The sequence below is a fragment of the Aulostomus chinensis genome, chromosome 2, assembly GCF_037954235.1.
Source record: "Aulostomus chinensis isolate RoL2024-O1b breed Wild chromosome 2, RoL_Achi_v1.0, whole genome shotgun sequence".
Lineage (NCBI taxonomy): Eukaryota > Metazoa > Chordata > Actinopteri > Syngnathiformes > Aulostomidae > Aulostomus > Aulostomus chinensis.
Genome location: NC_141321.1, coordinates 34,511,427 through 34,539,098, shown reverse-complemented (window position 1 = coordinate 34,539,098; position 27,672 = coordinate 34,511,427). Strand labels below are relative to the sequence as shown.

The 27,672-nt window shown below is 49.2% G+C and overlaps 3 protein-coding genes and 1 long non-coding RNA gene across 8 annotated transcripts in view; 1 reads left to right on the top strand and 3 right to left on the bottom strand.

Annotated features, from left to right (window-relative positions):
• rhpn2 (rhophilin, Rho GTPase binding protein 2) overlaps positions 1-866 on the bottom strand; it is a 37,030-nt gene extending 36,164 nt beyond the window's left edge. The window contains exon 1 of the mRNA XM_086190686.1: positions 747-866. The gene's annotated coding sequence lies outside the window, so the exon portion shown is untranslated. The remainder of the gene's footprint in view (positions 1-746) is intronic.
• On the top strand, positions 642-19,355 carry slc7a10a (solute carrier family 7 member 10a). 2 transcript variants are annotated; one of them, XM_086190699.1, is made up of 11 exons: positions 642-992; positions 6,678-6,882; positions 8,717-8,868; positions 14,574-14,699; positions 15,323-15,476; positions 15,768-15,891; positions 16,227-16,330; positions 16,439-16,535; positions 16,771-16,920; positions 17,108-17,285; positions 17,373-19,355. In XM_086190699.1, exons 1-11 carry the CDS (start codon positions 899-901, stop codon positions 17,471-17,473), a joined length of 1,485 nt encoding a protein of 494 aa, XP_086046825.1. In that variant the 5' UTR covers positions 642-898; the 3' UTR covers positions 17,474-19,355. The 2 variants fall into 2 exon arrangements, with proteins under 2 accessions (XP_086046825.1, XP_086046836.1); XM_086190710.1 differs by lacking the exon at positions 642-992 and adding an exon at positions 6,249-6,388 and having other exon boundaries at positions 17,373-19,354.
• LOC147269793 (uncharacterized) lies at positions 8,169-11,684 on the bottom strand. The gene is made up of 3 exons (XR_015110802.1): positions 11,424-11,684; positions 10,336-10,534; positions 8,169-8,866 (listed from the first exon to the last, which is right to left on the bottom strand). It is a non-coding gene; the product is annotated as an uncharacterized LOC147269793 (long non-coding RNA).
• Positions 19,356-19,503: 148 nt separating the features above from the next.
• lrp3 (low density lipoprotein receptor-related protein 3) overlaps positions 19,504-27,672 on the bottom strand; it is a 12,741-nt gene continuing 4,572 nt past the window's right edge. The window contains exons 2-8 of one of the 4 annotated variants that reach the window (XR_015110795.1): positions 26,676-26,814; positions 26,285-26,490; positions 25,090-25,706; positions 24,524-24,996; positions 24,209-24,341; positions 21,078-23,853; positions 19,504-20,987 (exon numbers count right to left, since the gene is read on the bottom strand). Coding sequence is in view for 2 of the 4 variants with exons in the window: in XM_086190679.1 (XP_086046805.1) it covers positions 22,984-23,853; positions 24,209-24,341; positions 24,524-24,996; positions 25,090-25,706; positions 26,285-26,490; positions 26,676-26,814 (2,438 nt within the window). In the remaining 2 variants the exon portion in view is untranslated. Of the gene's footprint in view, positions 23,854-24,208; positions 24,342-24,523; positions 24,997-25,089; positions 25,707-26,284; positions 26,491-26,675; positions 26,815-27,672 lie in introns of all 4 variants that reach the window. The other 3 variants (XR_015110796.1, XM_086190679.1, XM_086190680.1) reach the window with 3 other exon arrangements.

Below are 27,672 nucleotides of genomic sequence, written 5' to 3'. Positions count from 1 at the left end.
TTCTCTTTTTCTTGCCCCCAACTTCCACAGGAATGACAAAAAAGCTCAGGGAGCTCCTCTAGAGTGAAACTTCTACCATGTTTAAGTGCATTTCTTGTAATAACCATCTTCAGTATATCACTATGCAGTTTACTGTTTATTCTTTTTATTTTTTGAACCTCGCGCCTGACTTTGGCCAGCCCTGCTTAGGACAGACTTGCCATGTTCTGGATTCAGTGGACAAAATCCCAGATACACAACAGTGTGTTGTAGTGACAGGAGGAGCAGTGGTGAAGTCTACCTGTTGACAACCTCCTCCACCTCTGAGGCCGAGGCTCAAGTTACAGCCCGCAGGGGAAACAGGCTCACCTGGTCCGGCTCTGTAACTGCTCTCATGTTTCTGCGTTTGCTGGTAAAATCGTGTGCATTCAAAACCACAAAAAGAAGCAAGGATAACGTCAAGATATCAAGATACGATGAAAGCAGCCGAACCAACCTGCCAAACCTCGGATGAGCTGGTCAATAATAAATACATACACCATGAAAAATTAAGATAATTAAATCCAAAAAATGAGATCCAATGACAGTCAAGAGATGGTGTTCTTGTGTACCGTGACGCAAAGTTTATGTGCTGTTAAAACGTTTGAAACTGCACTTTCACATTCATGACTTCTGTTACCGTTCATTTGTGCTTGTGACGCTGAGTTTGTCGTCTTGAAGGATGACAACAAAGCTCCCGATCGACATCTCTGACTTTTGTTTCTTACCTACACGTCGTTTCACCTCTGGAGTGAGCCCCGCGCATGCGCACGTCATCCTCATATTAAAAGCGCTCCCCGGACCGCTGCCCCTGGTTCAGTCTACGGTGTCTGGACCGGGCCGAGGCGGGCAGGAAGTCTACGTGGTCTAGGCGGAGGAGATGGAGGACAAAGAGAAGAGGAAGAAGGATAATGACGACAGAGTCACTCTGAAAAAAGAGATCGGACTTTTGAGCGCGTGTGCCATTATCATCGGTGAGTTTCTGACAGTTTTTATGAGTCATGACGTGTTCTGGACGATGGGGGGTGGGGGAGGGGGGGGGGGGTGATGCTTAGAGGGACCGTGAAGCTGGAAGCGGGTCTGAGCGGCGGGACCAACGGCAGCGTTTCCTCGTTGGAAGAGTTGTAACGTCACGGCCACATTGTGAGTCCGTCACAGCACGGGGGTCCGGTCTGTCCAGGTCCACGACCATGAACGGATATGATTTCATGTCTGCTTCAGAAATAGTTCAACAAGCCTGACTTGGGGCACAAAACACGCTCGGGAAGGTGGTTTTACGCGCGTGCGTTAGTCCAGATGTGGTTCCGGCGTCTGGGTTGTAGGTTTTAGAGTGGAAACTGTTGCATCAGTATACGAACATGCCTACGTGGCTGGAGATTCTCATGCTGAACCTCAAAGCCTTGCAGAGACTCGCCTCCGTGAGTTTCTGGCGGTGTTGTGGCAGACCTCTGCATGGATCCGCGGGTTCGAGTCCCTCTCGGGAAAACCGCACGTTGAGGTCCAGCCTGAAACGGTCCGAGTCTCTGAGAGCTGCTCAGGAAACCGGCACCTGAGAAATGCTGCCACACACGTGACTTGTGTGTTCGGTTCAGACCAGTTCTAATCAGTTGGAGCTCCCTGGTGACCCGGTCCGGAGAACCACATCAGCACCTCAGGCACCACAGCACGTAGTAGTGTGGCATTCCTAGACACGTGTCACCTAAACTTGCCTCTTTAGGGACCAGTTTCTTCCCTGACCCTCGGAGGGACGGGGCCTCAAGCCACCTCTGCCCCCGCGTCCCGTCTGAACGCCAAGGAAGCAGCACTGGACCGGACGAGCCCCCGCTGTCCCACCTTAGAGACAGCTCAGTTTTGGGGGTCCGCTGGAGATCAGATCAGCTGATCCGTTTGTAGTTTTTAATCACAGCCTTGACTGAGGGTTCTGTCCATGAGCTGGCGTCCTGGGACCAGTCCAGCTGACCCGTGGACCTGCTCGGGCTCTGCTGCCTGACGTCTACTTCCTAACTAGGTTTTATCTCAACAGCAAACTGTGAAAGGGAGCTACTTATGACTCTGAGGTGTCTTCAAGTCTCAGGGAACATTTCAAAATGTCTTTTACAAACCATCCTCTTTCTGCAGTAATAACTGCAGTTATTACTGCAATAATAACTGCAGTTATTACTGCAGTAATAACTGCAGTTATTACTGCAGTTCCCTCAGGTGTTCCATTGCTCTGCCTCAGGGCTTTACGTTCTGCAAAAGTTGTGAAATCCTCCTCATAGACTCCCCAAAGGGGATGATGATTAAGAAGTGTGGGGCGTCCAAGGCAGGGCAGGCGCTGTAAGAACATTACGAAGGAAGGTTCCCCAGCCGAACAATAGGTAATGTTATCATGAGCTTATCGGTGTGGCCAAGGTCAGTCTGCTGTCCTGGAAAACCGATTCCACGCGCCTGCAGGGCTTCAGGAACTGTTTGGTCTCCCTGTGGCGTGGAGTGAGTTCTCTTATCTAGAGGTTTTTCTGTGGAGCACAGATGGAGCGAAGGCTGCGCAGCCTGAGTCATACCACTACCCACCTGCTGCAGCCCACTCACAAATCCACCGCGCTGCCAGACATGACACACAAAACTAGACAATATCGGACAACATCCCGGGTCTCTGCTGTAACTGAATGTGCCCGTTACATCATTTTCAAGAAACATGACACTGAGGTGGAGGTGACTCCCAGGAGGTAGTAGCTCCTCCTTCGGTCCCAGGACTGGTCTGGTGAATTCAGGCTCCCGATGAGGAGACAAAGTTTTATCTTGTTTCATCTGCTCAATAATCCGAGCAGGATTGTTTGAGTTGGGTTTAATGTGAAGCGCCGTTGTTCTAGACTAAACATGGCGCTGCTCAGCTTCTGTCCGTGTCGACACGCTTGACAAAGTCAAGGAAATGCAGTCGGATGAGGAAGACATCAAGATGCTTCACAGTTCCCACGTGAACAAATTATAAATCCATGCAAGAAGCATTTCTACCATAATAATTTAAACAATCATTCCAAAAGGAATATTTTCTTCATTCAAAAAACATCGATGTAGGAAAGAAAAGTTCAAACTATTTGAACACGGTTGGGTGTTGGCTAACATTCCTGTAACTTGCTGCCTAAGAATGAATGGAGACTTTGTTAACCTGATTGTGTCTTTTTTGTTTATTGTTTTGTAGCCTGGGCGAGTGGAACATTCCACAGTCGGAATTAACACCTGCCTGAAATCTCTGCAGACGAGTGTAAAAACCTGCATCAGCGGCGCCGAGCAGGTTTTTCACAGCTGCTGCTGCCGCCTGCACCACTACGTTGTGCTGTCATTTGAAATACTCAGTGGACTAATTCATCTTGCAGAGAGAAGAAAAAATAGCTGAAAAACAAAATGTAGCTGTGCCACCGATGAGTTTAGCGTATCCACTCAGGCTGATTACGGTGGTTATCGATTGTAGGTATTTCATGCCTGAAGTTTTGCCACATTTCTTAAAATCCAGTTATTATCCTTTAACTAAACATCGTTTCCCAAAATCATAGGAAATGTGAACTGCAGAGATGATGTCATATGGCAGAAAGGGGTCACAATCCATTTTGATGTATTTGAATCAAACTGAAACGTTATCGTCTGCTTTGTTTTTTATTAATCCGACTGTTTCACAGCACAAGTTAGATGAACTCGCTTGACAACAGGTTAATTTGCTGAGTGATGCGTAGGATGGAGCAGAGCCCGTAATGTGCTCACAGAACTCTCTCTAACTGGTCCAATATTTAGAAAATGTCAAATTTTTGGCCAGAATGTGTAGCAAGTCCAGTAAGTCCTGTCACGTGACCTGCTGTCTTGCTACCGAGGTTGTCGTGTCATGTGTCACCGTCTCATGAGCGTCCCATTGGCTTATCAACTCCAGTTCAACACACAGAAAAGTAATCTGACCGGTGAGATTATCAATGACGCGTGAACATCGGTTCATGGCCCAAAATTCTAAAATAGACATCTTGAACATCCAAACAGCAACAAAGCCTGACAATGCATCTGTAACATTTGAAGTTTGTCAGAGCAACTTGTACGCAATGCTGTTGACTTTGAATCTTGCTAGCGTAACGTTAGCTCTCCTGCTAGCAGCCCAGCCACAGTGCTGCTAGCTAAATGGACCAGATTTATCTCTGCTAGACAGGCATAAATTCCTGGTGATGGACTCCTGGTCCGCGTGATCCCCTATCTTACCGTTAGAATAAGAAAAATGTTTATTTTACTTTCTTTTGAAGGTTAAAGTGAAGGTCTCAACACAGTTGCCTCATACAGTATTTTGGGTCGGCTCACGGAATAAAAACCTCTATTGTATGTATTTTACATGAATGTATTTTACCTAGCTGGTAATCTTTGTAGGATTTTAATCTGCATTAAAGTGACATGAATCGCACGTGTGTGGATTGAGCCACGACTGTCGTCCCATGGGTATCTCCTGTGTATCTGAGCGGGCCGAGAGGGTCAGTAGGACTCCACGCTTTCAGCCGCGGAGCCAAACTGTATGACATAACAAACACAACACAGGCGTTATGTAAGTGCGCGGCAGCTCACGAAAGCCTCCACAATCAAATCTGACAGTGATAAATGCGCTGCTTGGACCTCGGCTCTCCCTCGGCATCATTAGGGAGCGTTCAGGGCTGCTAACGGTCAGGGGGCTGCTGTGCTGTTGAGATATTTGTGCAGACCCGATTTGTCCCAAAGAGGAGAAAAACATTGGGCAGTCAAAAACAAGTTTGCTTGGACAGCTGCTGTTGGGTCACTTTCTTCCGTGGTAGGTTTTTGTGTGTGACGGCATTGCAGGCCGGCTTTGAGGTCATGGTAGACTGTGTGTTAGCCAGCAGAGCCCAGGGGAACCTGCGCCTCCCTCTCTGATCCACGCAGGCATCGTCCTTATAAATAAGAATGAAACAGGTGGTTGTATTTCTTAGGTTTACAGAACTTAACCAGTAGAACTAATGATCCTGCCAGCGTTCTGCTGATGGTTTCCTGCCACGACTGCTCCACGGATTACTTTTCAAACAGTTCTGTCACCAGGAAGCTAATTCGCGGCCCCGTGTGGTTTTACTTAATTATACGAACTCGGCTTCATGCTTTTTCTTTTTTCCCCCTCAAGAAGCACATCTCCTCCCAAGCATGTAAAGAACTTCAGGGCCACAATGGAGGTTAATGTTTTAATCCAATTTGCCAGAAAGTTATTTGATTTAGTTGAATCCAAACAAGTTCTCCGTGATTTCTGTCTGAGACTATTTATTCATCATTTAGGCTTATGCAACGACTTCCAACGGCTCTGAATCATATAAATAATGAATTAATAAGGATTATAAATTTGAGTTCAGGGAGATCTTAACAGGTTGTAGTTCTAAAGTCTAGATTTATGATTGTGTGCTCTTGTAGGTTTGCAGCTTCAGCTGATTATAAAGGACCTCCAGGGTTTGAGCCGGTCTAACGTAGCCGGTACTTCCTGAGTGTGTCCCTCTCAAATGTGCGCTGGCGCGGCTGCAACTCATCTGTTCTCCCCAGTTTCCACCAGCAGTGTTGCATTTTTCCCGCCTGTCTTTGTTCACACGCTCAGATCCTGCCGATTTGGTCGTCGCCTCTTGGTTTCTGTGTGCGTAGAGAACGCAGTGGTTTTCTGTCCTTTTCTGTCTGTTTTTGCGGTCTTGGTTTATTTTGAGAAATTGATCGATTTCACTCGACCATCCGTGACTTCCTGTGCAGAAGGACGTGCTGGGCCCCGTATTCCTGGTGAAGCACCTGAGACACGGCGCGGTGCCTCTGACGTAAACCAAATCATTTGTTAGAACAGTCGCGGCTGGCTTCTGGCAGCTGCAGCTCAGCCGGAGCACGGCAGATGCACGCCATCTGTAAATGAGGAATTGGGTGACCATGTCCTTTGTCCCTTTTGACACAATTCTGACTCCATTTCTATTTGAGGATGTGGAATGTGTTGGGCCCCTGCTCACCGCCCACCACTCCTGTCCCAGATTATTTTAAAACTGCTTTTGTGCAGCCAGGCACAAAAAAACCTCCCCACAAAAACTGGGCTCAGCAGCAGTTGTCTGAATTATAACCACCCGTTCGTCTTCAAGATCATCAAATATTGAAATGTTACAAATGAGCCTAATTTAAAGGAAACTGTCGAATGCTGCTTACATATCAACTGAAATCCAAACCAGGTGTGGAAGTGTGAGTCTCTGTCTGGGAACAAGGACGAAGCTCTGACCAAAAGGGACCCAGACAACCAAACTCAAACACTCAACCAAAGACAAAACAGGAAGCAGGTGGAGGACGCAAGGACGAGAAGACAGTAGTAGGGGGAGGAACACCAGGAGCAGGACTGATTAACCAGGTGAAGCTCGCAAAAAAAGGCGAGAAACAGGGAAAGACAGGAAGTGACCAGCACACAGGAGGGAAGAGATGTCAAAATAAAACAGGAACTGAATACTAGGGAACTACAACACAGGAAGGGACACAAACTGAAGTCACTCAAGTTTGGTGATCAGAAACTTTTGTTAGCATGCAGCTGCAACACTGTCAGGTGTTGAGTAAATCGGGGAGCGTTCAGACCTCCTTGGTGTGTGATGATGTCATCATGCAAGTGTAAATAACCACCGCTGCTCTCCGTCTTGTCTCCCAAGGGAACATCATCGGCTCGGGGATCTTCGTCTCTCCTAAAGGGGTCCTGGAACATGCGGGCTCAGTGGGGCTGTCACTCATCGTCTGGGTGTGTGGGGGCGGCATCTGTGTCCTGGGGTCCATGTGCTACGCTGAACTGGGCGTCACCATCCCAAAGTCTGGAGGAGACTATTCATATGTGACTGAAATCTTTGGCGGTCTGGTGGGGTAAGAGCTGTTCATCTTCCTTAAACGCCATGAAGAACTGAACATAGTCGATGAAAGATGGAAGCCTCCATGAAGACACTGACTTTGTTCTTACCTGGGCTAGAATGAGGGCTGGTTTCATGAAATACTCTCACTGTCAGACAAAAAGCTGAGGGAAACAATTGATGTTTTTTTTAATAACATTTTTTAAATCCATTTTTTTCTCTCACTTCCATAAAGTTACTTTGATTTACACCTTGAGGTGCCGTTGGGTGACGTCTCTGATTCAGCAGCTAAAATATTGCAGCCTTTGTGCGTTTGTTAGTTTGATTCACACGTTCAGCTGTGAGCTGTGGAAGGAAGGAAGGATTGACTTCCCTCAGAAACCCATCACTCATTCACTCCCCTCTGTAGCGGACAGGGCGGAACTCACGAGTCCATCTCCTCTGGTTAATTCCATTCGACTGCTGTGAACATCGCGAGAGTCCCATTAGAAACCAAACATGTCAGCTGGGAAAGTTTCACCTTTCAGCTAAAAGTTGTCAGAATCAATCTTTCCCTGCCTGCCTGAGTGATTAATACACACATTTGCATACTATTACTACATCCGTAATGCCATGTTTCTACAGACGGATCTGTTTTCATCATACACCAGGAGCCAGTGACCCATTTTATGAGGTTTTCCAGTATGAAACATCAACTGGGCGATGAATCTACTGCAGCTATGTAAGCTGGGAACTTCAGTAAAAGTTCCTGTTGAAACCTACAAACCAAAGATGGAGACAAACCCAAACAAGTGTGATGACATTTTCACCATTACACACATGACGGCTTCATGCGGCAGTCCGTCCGTAAACTACCAGCTCTGACGGCTCGTGACTTCCATGTGGTCATGTGAGCCACTGATCTCAGAGCAGTGCTGTCTGCGCCTCTATAGACTCATTCAGTCCTGGGCTGCTGGTAAAAGTAGGGGAAGAACACGAGTACAGCCTGACTGAACATGAAACGCTGACGTTGCTCCAAATCCTACCAGGTGCATTTGCATCAGCGGTTGTTTAGAGAGTTTTTGCATGGCGTTTTATAAGCAAAAGCACCCGTTACGCCTGCGGTACAACAACAGGAAACTGAGGTTGCACTGTTAGAGGAGGGGAGGTCCCTCTGCTCAACCAGCCAGCAGCACCACAGCCCATACTGGTAGTATCTGTTCACACGCTGCAGGGCGAGCCACTCAGCTTCAGTCACATAATCAATCAGATCAGGTTGGATGTGGCCAGCGAGGGAGGAGTTTGGCTCTGTCGTCCTTTGGTATTTGCATTTTCTGTTGTCATGGTTACGCAACGTGCAACTGTCTGCTTTTATGCTTTTTATATTTTTATGAACTGCTTTTTTATTTTTTCAAATATGGTTGATTCTGTTGTGATCGTGATTTTTGAAAGCTGAGAAGTTGGAGTTGCCTTCAAAATTCAAAAATCGACTGTAGTGAGCCGCGTTTTCTCATGAGTGAGAACATCATGTTCAACGATAGTCCTGTTTTATTTTTTCAAACATTTTAATGGGGTTTTTTTGGCGAGGTTTGGCAGCTCCGGCCCGAACACACCACCGGTGTAGTTTGGCTCCCACACTGATGCACCTCTACTGTTAAAAAAGTCTCAAATTTCCAGTGTCCTGGCTCAGTCTTGGCTGAGCTGAACCTCCAGCAGCTGCCTGCTTACTTCTGCATTTAAGTTTAAGAACTGAATTTAAGAGATTAATTTCAGTAAGGAGAAACTACTTTAACCGCGTTTGGATGAGAGCTTGTTTATGTGGTAAATCCTGTCTTCTGCTGCGTATAAACCTCCGCGTCTTGGTCCTGCAGCTTCCTGCTGTTATGGAGCGCCGTCCTCATCATGTACCCGACCACGCTGGCTGTCATCGCCCTCACCTTCTCCAATTACGTCTTGCAGCCAGCCTTCCAGAACTGCCTGCCTCCGTTCATCGCCACCAGGCTCCTCGCCACCATCTGCATCTGTGAGTCACAAGCAGCCCAACGATGAGAAAAGATGAATTCTAGTAAATGCATGTCTCTGAATAAGGTCTGGGGCGCTGATGGCCCTTCAGCGCGCTTTACTGATGACTGTCAAGCTGATGAGTAAACAGCAGAAATGCAAACAGTAAAAGTGCAAGAGGGAAATGAGCTGCGGACGCATGGGGAGGCTGTGCTCACCAGGTCTGAGAGCTGTTCGTAACACAAGCTGCCAGCTGAGCATGTCTGACCTTCCACCGCAGGAATGCAGCATCAAAACAGCAAACATAAAGGCTCCTCGCTGCTGCCTGTGGGTCGACTCGCCGTTGTGCTGCGTTTGTGTCAGTGCAACGATGTACAGAACTTTTGTTGGTGATCTTCTTTCGACTCAGCAGAGTCTTGGAGGAGAATATTTCACACTTGTAATTTCTGCACTGAGTTCATGAACACCAATGGAATCCGTCTGGATCCAGTTCAGATGTTACGGCTGCAGCAGACGGACGCGCTGGCTTTGGCATGTTGCCAGCTGGGTGATCATAAGCGGAGCTGTGGTCAGGACAGTGGCTGTGTGTCACACTGGAGTGGCACGGACAGATATTAGGAAACAGGCCACATATTCTAACACTGAGCACCAGGGTCCAGCTGGTTCAACCTGGTCCCCCGAAGGTGTTCTCATGTTGTGACTGGCGGGTTCACATTCCTGCTCGCTGCTCGTTGCTGCCAGTCTCTGTCAACATGGACTCTCAGAGTGTCACATGTCAGACCCTTTGATGCTGGAAACATCCAGGTCATCTGGGGGCGTGACCCAGAGTCACTCTTCCTCGACTTAACATTTCCAGTGACTGACGGCGAAGTCGGGGGGTGGAAGGTGGTAGCGGGGAGCGTGGCTGGAGCAGCTGACGTGTGTGAGCATGGCTGATGAATGTCAGGCGAGGAAAGAGACTTGAAAACTACAAACAGTGAGCTCCAGTTATCGGGTTGGGGTGCTGTGATAGTTCACCATGAGCCCCAGGCTGTCATTGTCGCTCTGTCTCTGTGCTGTATTTTCAGCCTCTACGCAGATCAGTGACGGTCTTGAAGTGAGGACATTAATGAGGACTTAAATAGCCGGTGGCCAAAGAAGACGGCGTGTCTGTGGCTGGCCAGACAGCCGGTCTGGTCTTGTCCCAACTGGCTGGACGAAGGCGAATGTGGGGTAAATGAACAGGAAGTGAGCAAGAGCATGTTCATGCGTCAGGGCGGGGTTAGTGCGGACCCATGAAACACAACTATTTTTGGTAACACAATCTTACAACTGGAGCCTAATTTGGCCAAGGGACTGTGTGTGCGTGCGTGCGTGCGTGTGTGTGTGTGTGCGCGCAAGTGTGCATGTGACAATATCTGTGTCAGACTACATAATGGTGCCAGCCTTTGTTAACCCCGCTAACGAGAGGGTGTGTCTTTGCCATTGTGTATTGTCTGACAGTGGTTACCGTGACACTCCTGTCACTGGGCGCCATGGAAACAGGAAATGGGCAGGACACCTTGCACATAAATGATGGGGATCCTATTGGGTGGCGGACATTCTGGGTGGCAGTTTGATGTTCCTATTGGCCGCTGGGCACCGCCCCCACCGTCCCCTCTCACCCACTGCTTTGCTCTTCAGAGTTACAGTTCACTTCCCTCCCCGACCTGCAGCAGAGGAGCGTGGAGTGCAGCACAAGTGCACTTAAATCAATAAATAATCATAAAAACATGTCAGTACATCATGAAATCCACTAGAATAGCTTCAAGCTACAAGTCCTAATGTGTCAGTTCTGATGTCTGGTCATGTGATTGAAGATGTGGAGCTGATGTTCGTCGGAGCAGCACAAGGATCAGTGGTCTGACAGTCAACGCTGCGATACGCTTGGAGACCAAGAGCAGACCGTTTCCCTCAACTGCATCATAAACTGCAGTTCCAGAGTGGAGATCTGTAACGAGATTTGAAATCCTCCTTCAGAGGGAGACAGAGGACCATGGGAGTCTGTCAGCTGACTTTAATTGATTGACTGTAATCTGATTATTGATTCCAAACGTGTTAATGAAGTCCAAGCCCAGTGCTTCCCGTCATACAGGTGGGAGCCCTGGTAGTTCAGTAGTTTCTGTCACCGACACATGAATACACTCTCTTAGGAAAGAAACAAAACTGGAGCTCTTTCATCTTTAGATGAATGATGAAAGACTTTTAAGAACTCGGGTGGTGATTTTTTTCACAGCAAAAGGCTCAGTGAGATTTACAGGATTAACTGCCGGCTCTGTTGACGATTACACACTGAACTTTTCGTAGCCCACATCCCTGTAGAGTGACCTGCATGTGTGTGTGTGTGTGTGTGTGTGTGTGTACGTGCGTGCGTGTGCTTTAAAACCAGACAGGTCCAGTTGTGCTCCTCTAAGAATAGGCCCCTCAGGAGTTGGGTCATGTGCTAATCTCAGCAGGGTTACTCTTAACCACCGCAGGAATCTCTCACTCACGTAGGACAGAAACAACGAATGTATAGAAAGTAAATTCTTCAGTGAGAAACAACAGAATGCTCTGGACCTGCGACGACATCGTTCTTCAAACATGCTGACGGTGGCTTGTTGCTGAAAAGTGAAAACCGTCTCAGGTGATGACATCACGAAGCTCATGGAGGGAAGGCCAGAGGTTTTCAGCGCTGGCATCAAAGCGAAGGGAGGCTGCTTTGAGGAAGCTAAAATATAAAACGTGTTTGCAGTTATTGAACCTTTTTTTCTTTGCTACAGGATTCCATATTTCTGGCTTCTAATATTTGATGTCTTCAGTTTGTATCTACAATGTAGAAAGTAGTAAACATCAAGAAACACCTTGAATGGTAGTGGCTCTTAAACCGGTCTGCAGCTTCAGCACCTGGTGAAGAATATTTCTCTCTGACACGACCATAATGAGCCCTGCTCTGAAGAATTCTTCCGCCGGGGGTTGGAGGGAGGACAACCTGTGGAATGCAAACCTTTGGAATCTGAGACGCGTGTTTGTGGAAGCGCTCGGCAGAGCCGCATGTGATGGCCACACGCGTTTCAAACGCGCTGCTCATCCTCAGAAAGTTGGACTGTTAAAAAAGCAGGACTTCCATCACATGGAATATGAAAAGAGTAGCGGACTCAGAAAGCGCCTCTCTGCTGAGGAGGCGACGTGGAGGAGGAACCGAACGTGTCCAGAAGCAGAAACACTGGCTGTGCGATCTCATCATGGATCCCTGTCACAGTGACTTTGACCCCCTAAATCTTCCCCCTCCAGTCCCTTCAGGCATTCCAGAGATGTCTCCTTATGAAGAGGCAGACTAACTGGTTTAGAGGAATTCCAACGTCTTTACTGGAAGACTCCAGTAAAGACGTTGACCGCGAGGCTGGGGCCCTGCTGAACTGGCGGCCGTCAGGAACGTTGGGAAACGCTGGATGTTGCTCCTGCAGCCAGGCGGTAACAGAATAGAGCACAACAGCAGCAAGAAACACGCAAGTTAAGAGCCACTTGTTCTTTGTCACGATGGTGACATTTATTTGTGTTCTGGCACTTTGACTGGAGGCGGCGGCCTGGAAGACCAGGGGCTCTCGAAGTTCAAGAGTCTTATCTTCCAGAAACACAATGACCTTTGTGATATCGTTGATTTACAGTGCGTCAAGGTACATTCATCAAAAATGTAATCAAAAACACATCATGGCCGACTACAATTTCTCAGATGGCGGGAAGGTGCGATCCAGTCTCAGCCCCCCCCCCCCCGTTTTGATGGAATATGATGGCTCCCACCCTCACGTCCCCCACAGACTTCAGAAAACATCTTTGTTTGATCCAGATCCTCTAAAAATGATTGTTGTTTGAATTGGATTTTCAATGTAAAATGAGAGTTTATGATGAAAAATTAACGTTTTCTCTGATATCACAATGCAGTATTAGGATATTCATCAGAAATGGTGCAGCCCTGATCAAGACAAATGTGAAGCAGCTCGAAAGAAATTTAGAGTGAGAAAGAGCGAATTCAAAAAGCTGCGGCGGCAGCGGCGGTCCTCCTGGCGAGTGAGCGTGGTGGCTGGGTGCTGCCTTCCTCGTATTTACTGCCGCTCTTCATCACTGAATGGTGTTCGTCCAGATCTCAGAGACCAAAGAGCGCAGATTTATAGGAACACATGACTGTGTCGGAGCAGAGTCTTGATGGGGTTCAGCGAGCAGATTCCTGACCTGGGGGGGGTTCCTGAAGTTCAGGGACCCCCCCCCCCCGTTGTGTCTGCACTGGGTTCATTAAGAGTAAAAGCAGTAATTAGTTTAGTATTCTGGTGCTGAGGCCGCCAGCAATAGAAGCTGGGAGGCAGATTTACCTGCGCTGTCACATTCAAAGCCTGCTGGTACCTCCTTCCTGTCAGGGTCAACAGAGGGAAGCTGGGGGGGAGGAGGTGGTGCTGGGGGGCTTACAGGAACGGAAGTGCGTGTACCACCTCGGGGGGGGGGGGGCTATAAAACACTACGGCGGTGCACAGGGACCACCAAACCTCCTGCCAAATATTCACACGTGTGTGTGTGTACGTGCCAGCGGAAGCAGTTTGTTCAGGTTTAAGTGGTGTGGGGTGTGTGAAGGGGGGCTTTCCTGGTGATGAATGACATGGGACACACACACACACACACACACACACACACACACACACAGGTTTGTGAAGCTATCCTTGTTAGGACATTCCATTGACTCTGTTATAGGTGGACAGCCTAACCCAAAACCTAATCCTAATCCCAGTCCTAACCTGAATACAAACCTGAACTCCAGTTTTAATCGGGAAGTCAGAGATCAGGTTGTGCCGCTTCAGAACCGGCTCCAGACCCGCACCGACACGGAGGTTGTCATCAATGAAGGTATGAGGAAAGTGACGACAGATCGTTCGTTCAAATTTAATTGGACGACCAACGAGCTGTCGCCGTGATTTTTCTAACAGCACACACCTAAGGGACAGTGTGGCGGTCTCTCTCTCTCTCTCTCACACACACACACACACACACACACACACACACACACACACACACACACTTTAAGGGAAAGGAAGGGCTGAATGCCATAGACAACAAAGATGTTCTCATTTTGTCTCATGAGAGGAGGATCTCAGAGAAACCTTGTGGTTTAACTCACTCGTTTTCCATCTTCAGTGAGTACAATAATTACTAATAATCGTTAAGAACTTTATTACTATGTGAGTGCAAATTATGTCTTGACCGCCTTTGGTGCAAAAAAACAGCATTTTTTGTTCAGACCCGGAGTCTAGTCCACTCTCACCGGGTGCTCGCTGATTTAACGAGCTATTAACTGTCGTTTTGAAGTTAAAGTAAAAAACGGATCCATCAGGGTTCTGGGCTGTGAACCAAGATGCAGACACCAAAGCTGAATCGGGTATCAGGGAGCGTGGAACTTGGTGGCGTGTTCACATTTTGTTGCCGTTCCCTGCAGTTTTGTGGCTTTACGCTGGAGTCTCATCAGAGCTACCAGGTCAGTTGATGCGTCGAGCCGCTTGTGTTTGTTGGATGATTTTAAAGCAAGTCGTTGCCTCACATGTCGAGGAGGTCAGTCGCTCCGAGCGTGTCAAACAAACATCAGGCATCTGGAAACCACCTGTCTATGGATTCGATGAGTTTGGGTGCGACAATAGCTGTGAAATGATTTTAAATGGTGTGTGTGTGTGTGTGTGTGTGTGCGCGCAGTATTCCTGACCTGGGTCAACTGTTCCAGTGTGCGCTGGGCTACCAGGATCCAGGATGTGTTCACTGTAGGAAAACTCCTCGCTCTGGTGCTCATCATCGTGGTGGGACTTGTGCAAATTTGTCGAGGTAACACACACACACACACACACACACACACACACACAAAGACATGTATGTTTTAGTTGAAAATGACTAGATTTAATTGACGGTTGAGAACGCTAATGCTAGCGGGGTTAAGAGGAGATCAAAGATAGAGGTTGCCGATAAATTAGTGAGTTTGTTGAAAAACATGTACACAATGTACACACACACACACACACACACACACCAAGAGCTGTGTACTGCGTGGTACACAAACTTGGAAGAATCCTCTTCTAAGGTTCCTGTGCACCGATGCTATTTTCAGGGTGATTTCATCTCAAAATTACATACAATATTTGCTCAGCCTCCCAACCCCTGTGGGCGGAACGTCAGTGTTTCTGATGTAATCCAAGAGGAAAGTTGCTGCCTTGCTGTTGCTCACTCGTAGTGACACCAGTGACCCCTGGTGGACGAGAGCAGGTGTCACTGGTAACGAGGTTCATGTCTGATGGAAACCAGTCATGGCCTCATGTGCTGACCAGTGACCCTCTGACACTTCACCTGCCATTTGACCTGCAACAAACTGTTTCTATGTTTCAGTTATTAGCGTTCTCACTGGAAAGGCCTCGATCTATCCAACTCACCCTCACACGCTCACCTTTCTCCAGGTTACTACGACGCCCTGCGGCCCAGCGTGGCGTTCGAGTTCAGTGAGGACCCCTCGGTGGGCCAGATCGCACTGGCCTTCCTCCAGGCTTCCTTTGCTTACAGCGGCTGGAATTTCCTCAACTACGTCACAGAGGAAGTTGTTGAGCCCCGCAAGTATGGAACATGTAGTTTTCCTCGTCTTTACCCAGCAGTCCCTCTCATGAGCTGAAATACTGCAGAGCTGTGGTCACCACGCTTTCCCATCTCAGGGAGCCTGATCTGCTGGCTCTCATCTCATATTTGTATTTCTTTTCTAAATCTGTTGGACCGGCCTGTCCGCCTCTAGCCTGGAAGCATTTATGAGCAGCATGACTTCGTTACTTCCATCTGTTTGACTGCAATTAAATCACATTAGAAGCTACACTGGAAGCCGGCGTCGTTGCTGACAGCCACTGTCTTTCCCAGGAACCTGCCCCGAGCCATTTACGTTTCCATCCCGCTGGTGACGCTGGTCTACACCATGACAAACATCGCCTACTTCTCCTCCATGACCCCCGAGGAGCTGCTGGCCTCCAACGCCGTGGCCGTGGTGAGCGCATAAATGCGTGTTTCAGATTACAACAACAACAGAATCCTCCTAAACCAATAAGCCAGTCAGCCAATAAGATTAAAGTGTTTTTGATACACCGCAGTGAGATTTGAGGAAAAGTCATATGAGTTCAGACTGATTGGGAACACGAGCAGCGAGGTTTTAGGGGACAAAGAGAACACTGTCAGATGATTCACATGAGGAGAACGACACCTTGTTTCTTTTACACTCAACGTACAAGTTTGCCTCAGTGAATAAAGAATGCATGAATCTGTCAATCAGTTGGGCAATAATTGGAGATTAGATCAATAATTTGATCAGTTGTGTGGTTCCAGACATTTGGGGAGAAGTTGTTGGGGATGTTCTCCTGGGTGATGCCCATCTCTGTAGCGCTGTCCACCTTTGGAGGAATCAACGGATACCTGTTCACCTCCTCCAGGTACCCCCACACACACACACACACACACACACACAGGGTCACATGTTGTTCCATGTACACTTGAACACACATGAACACTGGTGCACTCCCTCGTGTCTCCGTCTGTAGGTTGTGTTTCTCGGGGGCCAGAGAAGGTCACCTGCCGTACTTACTGGCAATGATCCACCTGAAGAACTGCACTCCCATCCCCGCCCTGCTGGTCTGTGTAAGTAACTGCAGGAGAATTGACAGAGGTAATCGTAAAGAGTCCTGTTTAATAAAAACAAGACTTAAAAAGCAACACTGGTGTGGCTTCACCGGCATTTGTGACCTCCGTGTGAAAGGAGGCGCGTCCTTGCACCCAGTCTGGTTTTATAGAGCCAGCAGAGGAAGACAGCTGATGCGTCATGAGTCTTGAAATGGAAGCACCTGACCAGTAAACTAACCTTCACCCCCTGCAGTGCTTCGCCACCATCATCATCCTGTGTATTGGAGAGACACACAACTTGATCAACTACGTGTCCTTTATCAACTATTTGTCCTACGGAGTCACCATCGCCGGGCTGCTCTACCTCCGCAAAAAGAGACCCAACCTGAACCGGCCCATCAAGGTAGGACATAGACCCAAACTAACGCGGTCACTCATGGACATTGATGTGGACATTTAGCACCCCCTGGTGGTGTAGCTTGGCATGTTTGTACCTGTAGAGACAGGAATGTCCTTCATCTGTCCTCCATCTGGTGTCTCCTGGGTTTGTTGGCCTCACAAGGATGGATTGTTAACCTCCGTCTGTGCAGGTAAACCTGCTGATCCCCATCAGCTACATGGTGTTCTGGGTGGTGCTGCTGGGCTTCAGCCTCTACTCGGAACCAGTGGTTTGCGGTCTGGGGATGGTTATCATGCTGACGGGCGTCCCTGTCTACTTTTTGGGCGTTTGGTGGAAGAATAAACCCAAATGGATTTACAGAGTAACCGGTGAGTCGGCATGTGTGCTGCTGCAGTGGACGCACAGAAGGACTTCCTCGCAGCTTGGATCTTAAAGCTCGTGTTTTTGTGTTGCAGAGAAAGTCACCTACATGGGCCAGAAGGTGTGTTATGTGATGTTTCCTCAGGAGGACCCTTCAGAAACTGAACCCCTCACTTCCTCCAAAGCCACAGACTGAGCAGGACCAGGATTTCCCTTTTTACTACTGCACTTCCAGAATTTGCCTTACAGTTTTTACAGGAGTTGGTTTCATCTACACACTGCGCTCGCAGACTAAATGGGCGCCCCAGAAACACTCATTAGCCCCGAAACCCTTACTGTTTGTTGTTGTTCTGTCCCTCCGTTGTCCTCCCTGCGTTCGCATCATCTCCCATCCTCACGTCTCCTGCCAAGTCAGGTCTTCTTTAGGGTCTCCTACTAAACCGCTGTGCTAATGTGCCTTAAGAGATGAACGTGGTGGTGCAGAGTCTCGGTTTGAGTGTTAAATAGTTTTATAAGGTCAACGTGCAAAAGGTTTCTGCTCACAGCAGGACACACCACTGCAGGGTTGAGGTCTGTTTGGAGTCCATCAGGAAGTGGTCATCTCCTGGTTCCTCCACCAACAGGAAGTGGTCATCTCCTGGTTCCTCCCAGCAGCCAATAGGATCGCTCCATGTGATTGTGGTGATTGAACCAGTAAATCAGCTCTGGTGAACAAAAGTTGATGATCTTCCAGGTTCAGTTCATCAAGATCATCTTCACTAATGAACCCTCTGATGATGCTGGAAGCCTGAATGCTACGGTTAGCAGTGCTAAGCTAACGGTAGCCTATGAAGGAGCTACACCAGGATCACATGACTTCAAGGTCACCACAACATCAGTGCTTCTAAATAGTATCAGACTCAATCGGCAAAATATCCTCAGTTCATATTAACCACAGACATCATTTCAGGCATTGAGCCACCAGCCCTCTGGCCTGAGCCGAGGACCCGCATGTTCCACCGTTCTAACGTATTTCCAGGTGTCAGGACTCATTTCCTCTGTGACTGCAGCCTCCTTCAGCTCACTGAGGACCCTCACGAGTCCCCCCTCTGCCCACCTCCCGCCGTGTGCTTCTCAGCCTTTTAGCTCCACTCTCTCCTGTAACAGATAATATAGGTGCCTCGGTCATTACGACAGAACTTTCCCATTAGCAAGTCTTCCTTAACATCTGTTAAAATCCAGAACCCAATCCTAGCTTCCACAGGGAGCAAGCAACCAGAGGATCTGGATCCAGCTGAGACCACGTGGACAACGTGTAGTTGCCTAGGATTTGGAGAAACGAGTTACAACCTGCAGACACAAGCACAGATTATTAACAAATTATGGACTTCTTGAAGTGGTACTGGGTTACTATGGTGCCTTTGGTCATGGCGTGGCACCTGTGACATCATCCATCTGTTGAACGAAGCGCTAAACAGTTGACTCACCATGAAGCGAATCCATCAGGGCGTTTAAGAATATTTAGCAACTGTGATAAAAACCGTCCAGTTTGGTCAAATGTTTTTGAGTAACTGTGCCAACACCAACTGTTGATCTGTCACAGCGACTCGTTAGTCATGTGACAGCGTGCTGACTCACTACAGTGCCTCCAGGTTGTGAGAGTGAGGCTGTTCACTGCAATCACAGTCTGCTGATCCAATGTGTTCCGGGAGATTTTGGCGTCGACGTGTTTTTTAGCACTTGTGTATAAGCTATCTTTGTTGTACGTGTTTTAAAGGTGATGTCACCAGCAGGCTGAGGCCTTCGCCAGGCCTGTGGATGCTGGGAATCATCAAGTCCTCAAACAGAAACGCACACTTCAGACAGCTCGGGTGCCTGTCTGCTCAGCTGACATCTGTAAATATTTGTAAAGAGAAGAACTGTTACAAATGTGCCAGGGACTCCTGCAAAGATCACATTCCTCAGACGCGTTGGGATGCATTTACAGACTGTACAACCAAGGGTTTAACGCCTTTTGTGAGAGTGTGAAGTTGTACAGGATAACAATGTAATAGCTTATTAAATATAGCAACTTCTCAGGAGATTCACTTTTCTTTTATGAATAAGGCTGTGTGTGTGTGTGTGTGTGTGTGTGTGAGAGAGAGAGAGAGTCACTTTAGCAGGGCCCTGTTCTCCATCTTATTAAATGATCTGGGGCTTTTTATTGTATTCGTTATCTCCAGTGGATGAATTCCAACCCTTTGGACGGAGAGACGGAGCCGAACCTCCAGAGGCGGGTGAAGGTGTGACCTTGGCACACAAAGTCACTCGCTTCGATTCGCACCACAACAATGAAGCCACCACGAAAAGCTGCCAGTGTTCAAGCGGCACTTTGATGCAGAAAGGAAAGAATTCAAACAGCTTCAAATTTATTAACTGCAGGCACAGAAAAACAAGGACCAATAAACAGAAGGCTGTTATGTACAGGGCTCTGATTCTTAACCCCACAAATCATGTTAGCATTTCTCTTTCAGCACAAAATATACAAATTTTGTTCTCCAAATGAGAGAAATTTTCCAAGGAACAAAGATTTGCTCACTTCAGTCGTTAAGGAGGAAGAAGCATCCCAATGAAACAGCGAGCCGGTAGGGTAGAGCGACACTTGCCAACAATCTGCTGATTTACCTGCAGGCTTACACAGGACAAAGGCCCTCTGGAGCTCAATCAACAGTAGAGAAGTCACTGGAAGACGCTCTGTCCAGCCCGTCTCTCCTTCAGCACACGCAGACGAGCCTCAACCCTGGAAACTGATTGTGTCATTACAGGAAAACGCATTAAGGCCTTTTTGACAGATGTCTGAATATCAAGAAGCAAGTGAGGACGAATGTTTCTGCGAATGTCTTCAGACAGCAGCTAAACTTGAGGTCAAACAAGGAACTTAGAAGGAAAGTAGAGACGTGAACTACAGGAGAGTACAGAAAAGCAGGAGGAAGGAATGACAGGAGCATGGCGTCGCACTGCTGCCACGTCAGACGGAAGGAGCCGACATCAAGTTAGAGCTAGAATCTTCATCATTGAACAGGATAGTTTCACCTCATAACACCGTACTTCCACGTTATCACGGTTTACAAACGCATCACGTTGTACCACGGCAAATTCATTGTCTTACATGATACTTGCATGTTATTACAAGGTACCTGCATTTTACCACCACTAAAAAAAAACGTATCGCCTTCCGACCGTTAACTCATTTATCCTCCATAATGTGCAAAATCTCCGTTGTTGCAACATGAAACGGTGCAACTTGTTAGGTCACAGCCCGTAACCTGAGCCTCGTGTTTGATCGGGTGACGTCATGTCACGTAATAACGCGGTTATTGTTTTTATAACAAGATGAATAGTTTTGTTTGCTAGCTGTTAAGGACTTGACACGTTTGTGGTGACAATCAGTTTGTCAGGTGACTGAACACCGGTGAGTTTTTCTCTCTGGCGTGGCAGCAACAGGCCTCGGCCATGATGGCGGCGTCCCTAATGGCACATAACACGTAGCAGCTGCTCTGATGTCAGTGCAGCATGATGGCACATTCAGGCCCTCACGAGAACCTAACAGTCATCAGTTCCTCCTCCTCTCCTCGCCTGCAGGTTATCTGACCATCCTGATCAGAATCTGCTATGCTGCTGTGTGACAAGAAGGGGCCGGTTTTAGTTGTCAGCAGTCAGTAAAACGTCACCAGCGTCATAACTCAGGCCAGCTGTACGAAAAAGAGACATGAGAGGCAACCAGGTTCAAGACAGTCCAGTGGTGTATCAAGGCAAAAAGGGGAATGTCAAGTAGAACTCACACGTCTCCACTGAAGACTGAAAAATAGACGTCTTTGCTTTACATCCACGGGTAGAAAATCCCACAGCATCGATACAAATGTCACTCCAGACGTCTGCCGGCAGGGAGACGCTCCCGGGACAAACAACTGTCTCCCACCAACATTCCCATGAACCTCTCCGGTGCTGAGGGGGAGTCAGAGACACGGGCCAGGAGGGTCCGTTCAAGCTCTGGGGGGATTCTTAGAGAGGGCAGGTAGACATGAGGGGAGGAAGAAGGCCGGAGTCACAGGCTTCTCATCCACTCAGGTTTGGCTTTTTAAAATGATTTTATGCATGTAAGCAAAAAATGTCTGTCTATGCCTTCCGAAACATTAGCAGAGCGCAGACTCTCACAAAGTCCAGTGTAAAAAAATGCATTTTAGAGTGACGTTAAATGGATCTGCTGCCAGGTGTGATGTGTTCCTGCGGTCCAGAACCCCCCCTCCAAAAAGGTCACTAACAATGGACCTGCTTGTTTTAGTGAAATCCTGCTGAGCGACGCAGGTGGAGATTCAAAAAGTTCTTTATTGTTGCTGAAAACTTTGTCACTCTAAGAAAAGCACCTGAAACACAGATCTTACCTAATACTGACAGGAGCTTGGCGGGGTGGAACCTCCGTAAAAGATTCCTGGACACAGAGTTCAACTGGGTCAAAGGTCAGGCTTCAAACTCTTAAATACTAAAAAAAAAAAAAAAAAAAAAAAGTCTGTTAACTTCTCGTAATCCAATAAAACCAACTACAAGGTACCTGGTCACCTGAAAGACCAGAAGGGGCTGAACAGCCATGCTGAGGTGGCCACTTTTCTGATGGACAGCCAAGCTAACGGTTGCTAACGAATCATAGAAATAGCTCGTTAGCAACTTTAGCGTCTGACGGGTTTGTATTGGTATTGTTAAGTGTGTCTTATCACCGCTATTCCAACTCTGACCACATGTGGTTAGATGACTCAACCTGGTAACCAGGGGTCTATAAAAAGAACTAATATGATACTTTATTCCTCCGTGCCACCAAGTTCCTGTCTTAGTGAAAATAGGCAACATACATGTTTCCTGATTCCAAAGAACACTGTGGTTAACCTCTGCTGCAGCAAACTGCCCATTCTGGACTACGGGGCCGTGCTTTATTAGGATGCGTAATCCGAATGTCTCAAACCCTTGGATGCTGTTTTTCATCGGGCTCTGAGATTTGTCCGCGGCTGTCGTCGTCTCACCTCCGCTGTGAACGGTACATGAGGTGGAACTCACCTTCTCTGAGAGCACATACGCACAATGGCTGACCCTCATTTACGAGGCTCTTTTATGCTTGATTCTGCCTTATGGATGTGCTTTATTGCAGAGAAAAAGCCGCCGCTATGCCTCACGTTCTTGTGCTACACTTGTTCTATCTGCTGCTGCCCCCTCAGCATGGACGCCGCCGCAACCCCTGCAGTGCTTCCCCGCTCTATCCTGAGTGACGGACAGCGTGAAACCGTTGAACAGCTCCTGCACTTTTTTTTTAACTGAAAATGCTTTGTTGTTAATTTATCCTGTCACTTCCTAAAACTGTTCTTCTGACGTGTGCTGCTGACCCTCTATCAGGTCACCCTTGTGAAAGAGATCCTGATCTCAACGGGGTTCTCACCTGGTTAAATAAAGGTTAAAAAAAAACTAACTAGCTCACTAAATCCTAGACCGATAATATTTCATATGCGATTGTTTGACAGACTGTTTTGTTACGTAACAGCATTTAATTGAGGAGATTTAATGGCAAATTTCCAAATGCATCAAAATAACCTAATCTAGCTGATGGCAGCTGGAGGGGGTCTGGCTCTGTGTGGGGGGCAGGGGGAGGGGTCTCAAGGACACTTAGGCAGAGCGGACGCTGCCGGCGGTAGCTCCGTGAACTCCTCAGCATGGCGTCGTCTCCCTCTCTGAATCCCTTCCTTCATCACTGAAGGTCCTGCTGAACCTGCAGAGGCTGCCCCTGCCTTCCCTCCTCTTCTCCACACCTCCCTGTTTCTCCCTGCTCTGGACCGCCATTCTGCCAGGCGTCTCGCTGGCCTCTGCCTTCACAGGTGATGATGATGAGGGCTCGGTGGGTGAGGCTCCCTCTGGCCCTGGGGAGTGAGGGTGGGTTAGGAGTGTCTGGGAGATGTTGGGGAATGCAGGGGGTGAGCTGGGGGACAAAGGCCCCAGAGGTGTGTAGCGTCTCAGGGAAACACCCTTCAGATTAACCGCAAGCTCCAGAACCAGTTTTCTAGAGGCCCGGGGGTGGCAGGGTGGTGCAGATGCTTCCTGGGTGGGGAGAGGAGGCTGGCTGTCGGTTGAGGAGTCACTCTGACCAGGAGTGGAGGGGTCCGACTGTGGACCCCTGCTGCTCTCCCTGCTGACAGGTGACAGCTCCTCCTCCTCCGGACTGTCCCCTGATTGGTAGGAGAGAGGGGAGGCCGGGCTCTCTGACATGCAGGGCTGCAGGTCCATGGTAGCGGAGCAGTAGGACCCCTGCAGACCCGCTACATCCACCTCATCCTCAAAACCAGCTGCAGGCCTGGTCCCGGACCCCTGCACCCCCACAGTCCGGTAGCTGTGGAGCCCCAGGGTGATCTGAGTGGGGCCAGGAGGGTCCAGCAGGTGGGTGTGGCCTCTGGCTCGGCCCTCATTGTGGAACAGGCGGTTCCACAGATGCCCGAGACGCCGGCGGGAGGAGGTGGTGCGCCGCGTTGAGTGGCGTCGGATCTGTCTGCTCATCGCCAATCGGAGGTTCTGCAGCACAGAGGCCTGGGGGGCAAAAAAACTCCCATCATCCACACATTTCGTGTTCCAAACAAACCCAGAGCAGCTTCACGGTCCCAGCAGACTGGGACTTTTTAGGTAAAAACAGCTGAAAAGACCCCAAGAGATCAGCGAGTGGGAACCAGAGCAGCAGGAAGCAGCGATCAATGAGCTGACGCAGCAACGCAGGGAGCTGCAGCCTCGGCGGGCAGCGCTCATGTCGGTTCAGCACAACATCCCACGCTAAGATCAACGTGAGCAGTTCTGACGGGAGCAAAGTGTCTGCTTTAATTTCCCAGACTCATAATTACTGCAAGTGGGAGTGGGAGGAAACGAGGGTTCTAGGTGTATCCCGCCTTACCTGGGTGGGGTTGTACACTGGGAAGTCCTCCACAGGAGGGATGAGACCCTGGGCTATAAGCTGGCCGTAAGAGGGCGGAGCCTCTTGCTGAACAAACTCCGCCTCCATGCGAGTCATCTGAGTCTCAAAAGCTCTACAGACAGGAAGAGGAAGAGGAGATGGAATGTGAGTTGCTCACTGGGGGAGTGAGGGTTTTCTAATGTGATCCTTGAAATTGCATCAGAATCGGTTAAAGGAACCAGACTGGTGACATAAAGTGGTGGTCTGGTCCTAAAATGTGAAGAGATGAGAAAAGAAGAGGTTGTGTGCTGTCACCTGTACTCTCTGTTCCTGAGGGAGTGGAGTTTGAGGGCGCAGCCAAGGGCGATGACCAGGAGGAGGCTGCAGACCAGGCTGCCGATCAGAGCGGCGGTAATCACTTTCCTGGGTACCGCCGCCAGGCAGTCCCTCTCATCGCTTCCGTCCAGGCAGTCCTCCTGACCGTCACACCGCCACGTCTCAAAGATACACAAGTTAGTCCCACAGTGGAAGTTTCCCGGCTGACAGTCATAGCAGTTCTTCTCGTCTGACCCGTCCGGGCACCTCTTCTGGTTGTTGCAGCGCTCAGTGGCTGGGTAGCAAACTCCAGTGCCGCCCTCACAGGGGAACTCTCCGTCTGGGCATGTCGGGCAGGCCTCCTCGTCGCGGCCGGATGGGCAGTGCCAGTAGCCGTCGCAGCGTTGCCGATCAGAGTAGCAGCCCTGGTCACTGCCGCAAGGGCGCTCTCCCGGAAAACAGTAACCTTTGACCTGGATGGGCAGAGGAGCAACACAGTAACATCCAGACAACGGGTGGACACCTAAACAACCTGTAGAGTACAGAGGGGTCGATGTCCACCGTACCTGGTAGGTGGCATTAAAGCCGTGTCCGGGGCTGTGGGGCTGGGCCATGTACAACACGCTCATCTGTCCCCGGCTCGACTCCAGCAGCGCCGGCCGCCGGTTGTTATGGTAGGACAGCACCTGTAGGAGGTGCTCCGCCCGGTGTAACAGACCATCGTAGACATGCAACGAGTCGCCGGGTCCCAGCTGCAGGTCCAGCTGCAGCACAATGGGTTTGGGGTCCTGGGTGTCAAGCAACCAGGAGCACCTGAGCTCCACCACAGCGCTCCGATTGGCCCGGAAAAAATCTGGAGAAGCAAAAGAACCGTAGAAGTTCCCCAGACGTTTACCACAGGTGGTGTCAGGGCAGCCCAGCTCATCGGTGCCGTCAGGACAGTCCAGCACTTGGTTACAGTGCGAGGAGGCGGGTAGACAACGTGTGGACTGAGCCTGGGTGCAGGGAAGAGATCCAAAGGGGCAGAGGCCGGGCCGGGCCTCGGTTGGAGGGGGAGAGCAGCTGCGTTCATCTGTGGCGTCGCCGCATTCATCCTGACTGTTACACTTCCAGGAGCGAGGAAGACATTTCCCATTCCCACACAGGAACTCATCCGACTGACAGCTGCTCTGACCCAGGTGACCTGCAGGAGAACCGACTAGAGGACTAGAAGACCCACGACTGGTACTGAAGACAAGGCCTTTAAATCGATACTTTCATCCCCCTGCAAACGCCAATGCCAGCTGAGGTAAATGTGATGAAGCAATCGCAACTTTTGAGTTAGAATGATTAACTCTGAAGGGAACCTGTGACCTGCGACAGCGGCACACAACTGAAAGAGGTCCAGTTGGAGAAGCATCCATCTTAATGTCTAACAGGTGTTAGGAGTCAGATCCAGGACACTACGGTGATGTAGCTGGTCGCTGGATCAGCGGCTGCGGTCAACAACAGACTGTTTTTTCAAATAAAGCACTTTCAAAAACTATGACCTGGAGCGAAACTCTAAGTATCCTCCTCCAAAAAAACGTTCATCTTCAAGTGGATGAGGGTTAAGGCCAGATTGATCACGAGTGACCCCCCCATCGCCTCATGAGGAGCGAAGGGGGCTAGCTGTTAGCATGCTACCATCTGCAGCGCAATTCATTTTATTTCTGAATGTTGTAAACCGTGAACGTTGCTGATATGATCTGGGACTCCAACATCCTCCACCTCTCAGCTCACCTCTGATGTAGGAGAGGCGGAAGCCCTGGGCCTGACCCGAGCTGTTGGCCTGGGAGTGGAAGTGAAGCCACACACGCCCCCTGGTGGAGATGAAGGGAGGAGGCAGCACGGAACCACACAGCCTGGACTCACCGCTCCAGGACGGGGTTAGCAGGAGCCAGTCGCCCAGACAACTCCCAGACTCGGCCACGTCAAAGTTTCGGAAACTAGGGCAGAACAAAGCTGAGTTGAGATTTTATTCCTCAATTTGTGTTTAACATGTGCTCAGTAGGTTAGAACAGTTAGGACCACCACACCTGTATAGAAACACATTCTGCATTATCGCCGTTGGACTACAAACACACCTCATCCCTGACATGCTATAGTGGATCTTCTTCTGTGGTGGATCTACCTGATGGTGATGACCTCTCCATGACCTCCCTGGATATGCCAGCTGCAGTTGACTCCGGGGGGGTAGTTTAAGGGCCAGGAGGGGCTGTAGATCACACCTCTCCGCTCTGTATGGACCTCCACCCGTTCACTGCAGCCTGCTGCACGCACGCATACACACACACACACACACACACACACACACACACACACACACACACACACACACACACACACATCATAGCAGACCACCACCTAAACGGTGCCGATGACACACTTCCTGTTGCCCCCTGCGACGTTTCAGCTTGGTCTTTGAGCTGTAAACAAACTCATCGACAAGCCAAAGCAGCTCAGGACCTTGCAGGGTTCCAGAGCTCATGTGCTGTTCACATGGAGACTCAGATAGAGGCAGAACCACCGGCAGCAGCCACGGCAACGGCATCGGCCGCTGCCATCACAGTGTTGCTCCAGGGAACAAACCACAGAGGGGAGGGCGGCGGCACAAAATCAGTCTGATTGTTCTGGTAAAAGTTCAGGCGTCATGAGTGTTTGAAGAGCTTGAAAATGGCTGCTTAAAAAAGATGTGATGAACTGCGACACTCGGAGTCGGACAGCGACGCCGGGGGAGGGATTACATTTCCCATATTACCAGGAAGATTACAAAGCTGCTGTTTAATCATCTCATTAGTGCTCAACGGCGCCGTAGGAATGAGACACAAGCAGATCTAACTGCTGCTTAACTCTGCCCAACCACAGAGACCCAACATTAGCTGAACTGCTTCACAATAACTACCAGCCATGTGTGTGTGTGTGTGTGTGTGTGTGTGTGTGTGTGTGTGTGTGAGGCTTCCTTCATGAACCAGTGGTGTCAGCAGAGTGTAACGAGGGGCTTGAGCGAGGGAATCATTAAAGCTTAGTGATGGATGTCGACTGCTCCTCCGTCACTTCCCCACCAGCCCAGATTCCAGCACAGGAGGGAATCACACCAAGATCTCAGAGTTGAGAGATGCAGAAATGAT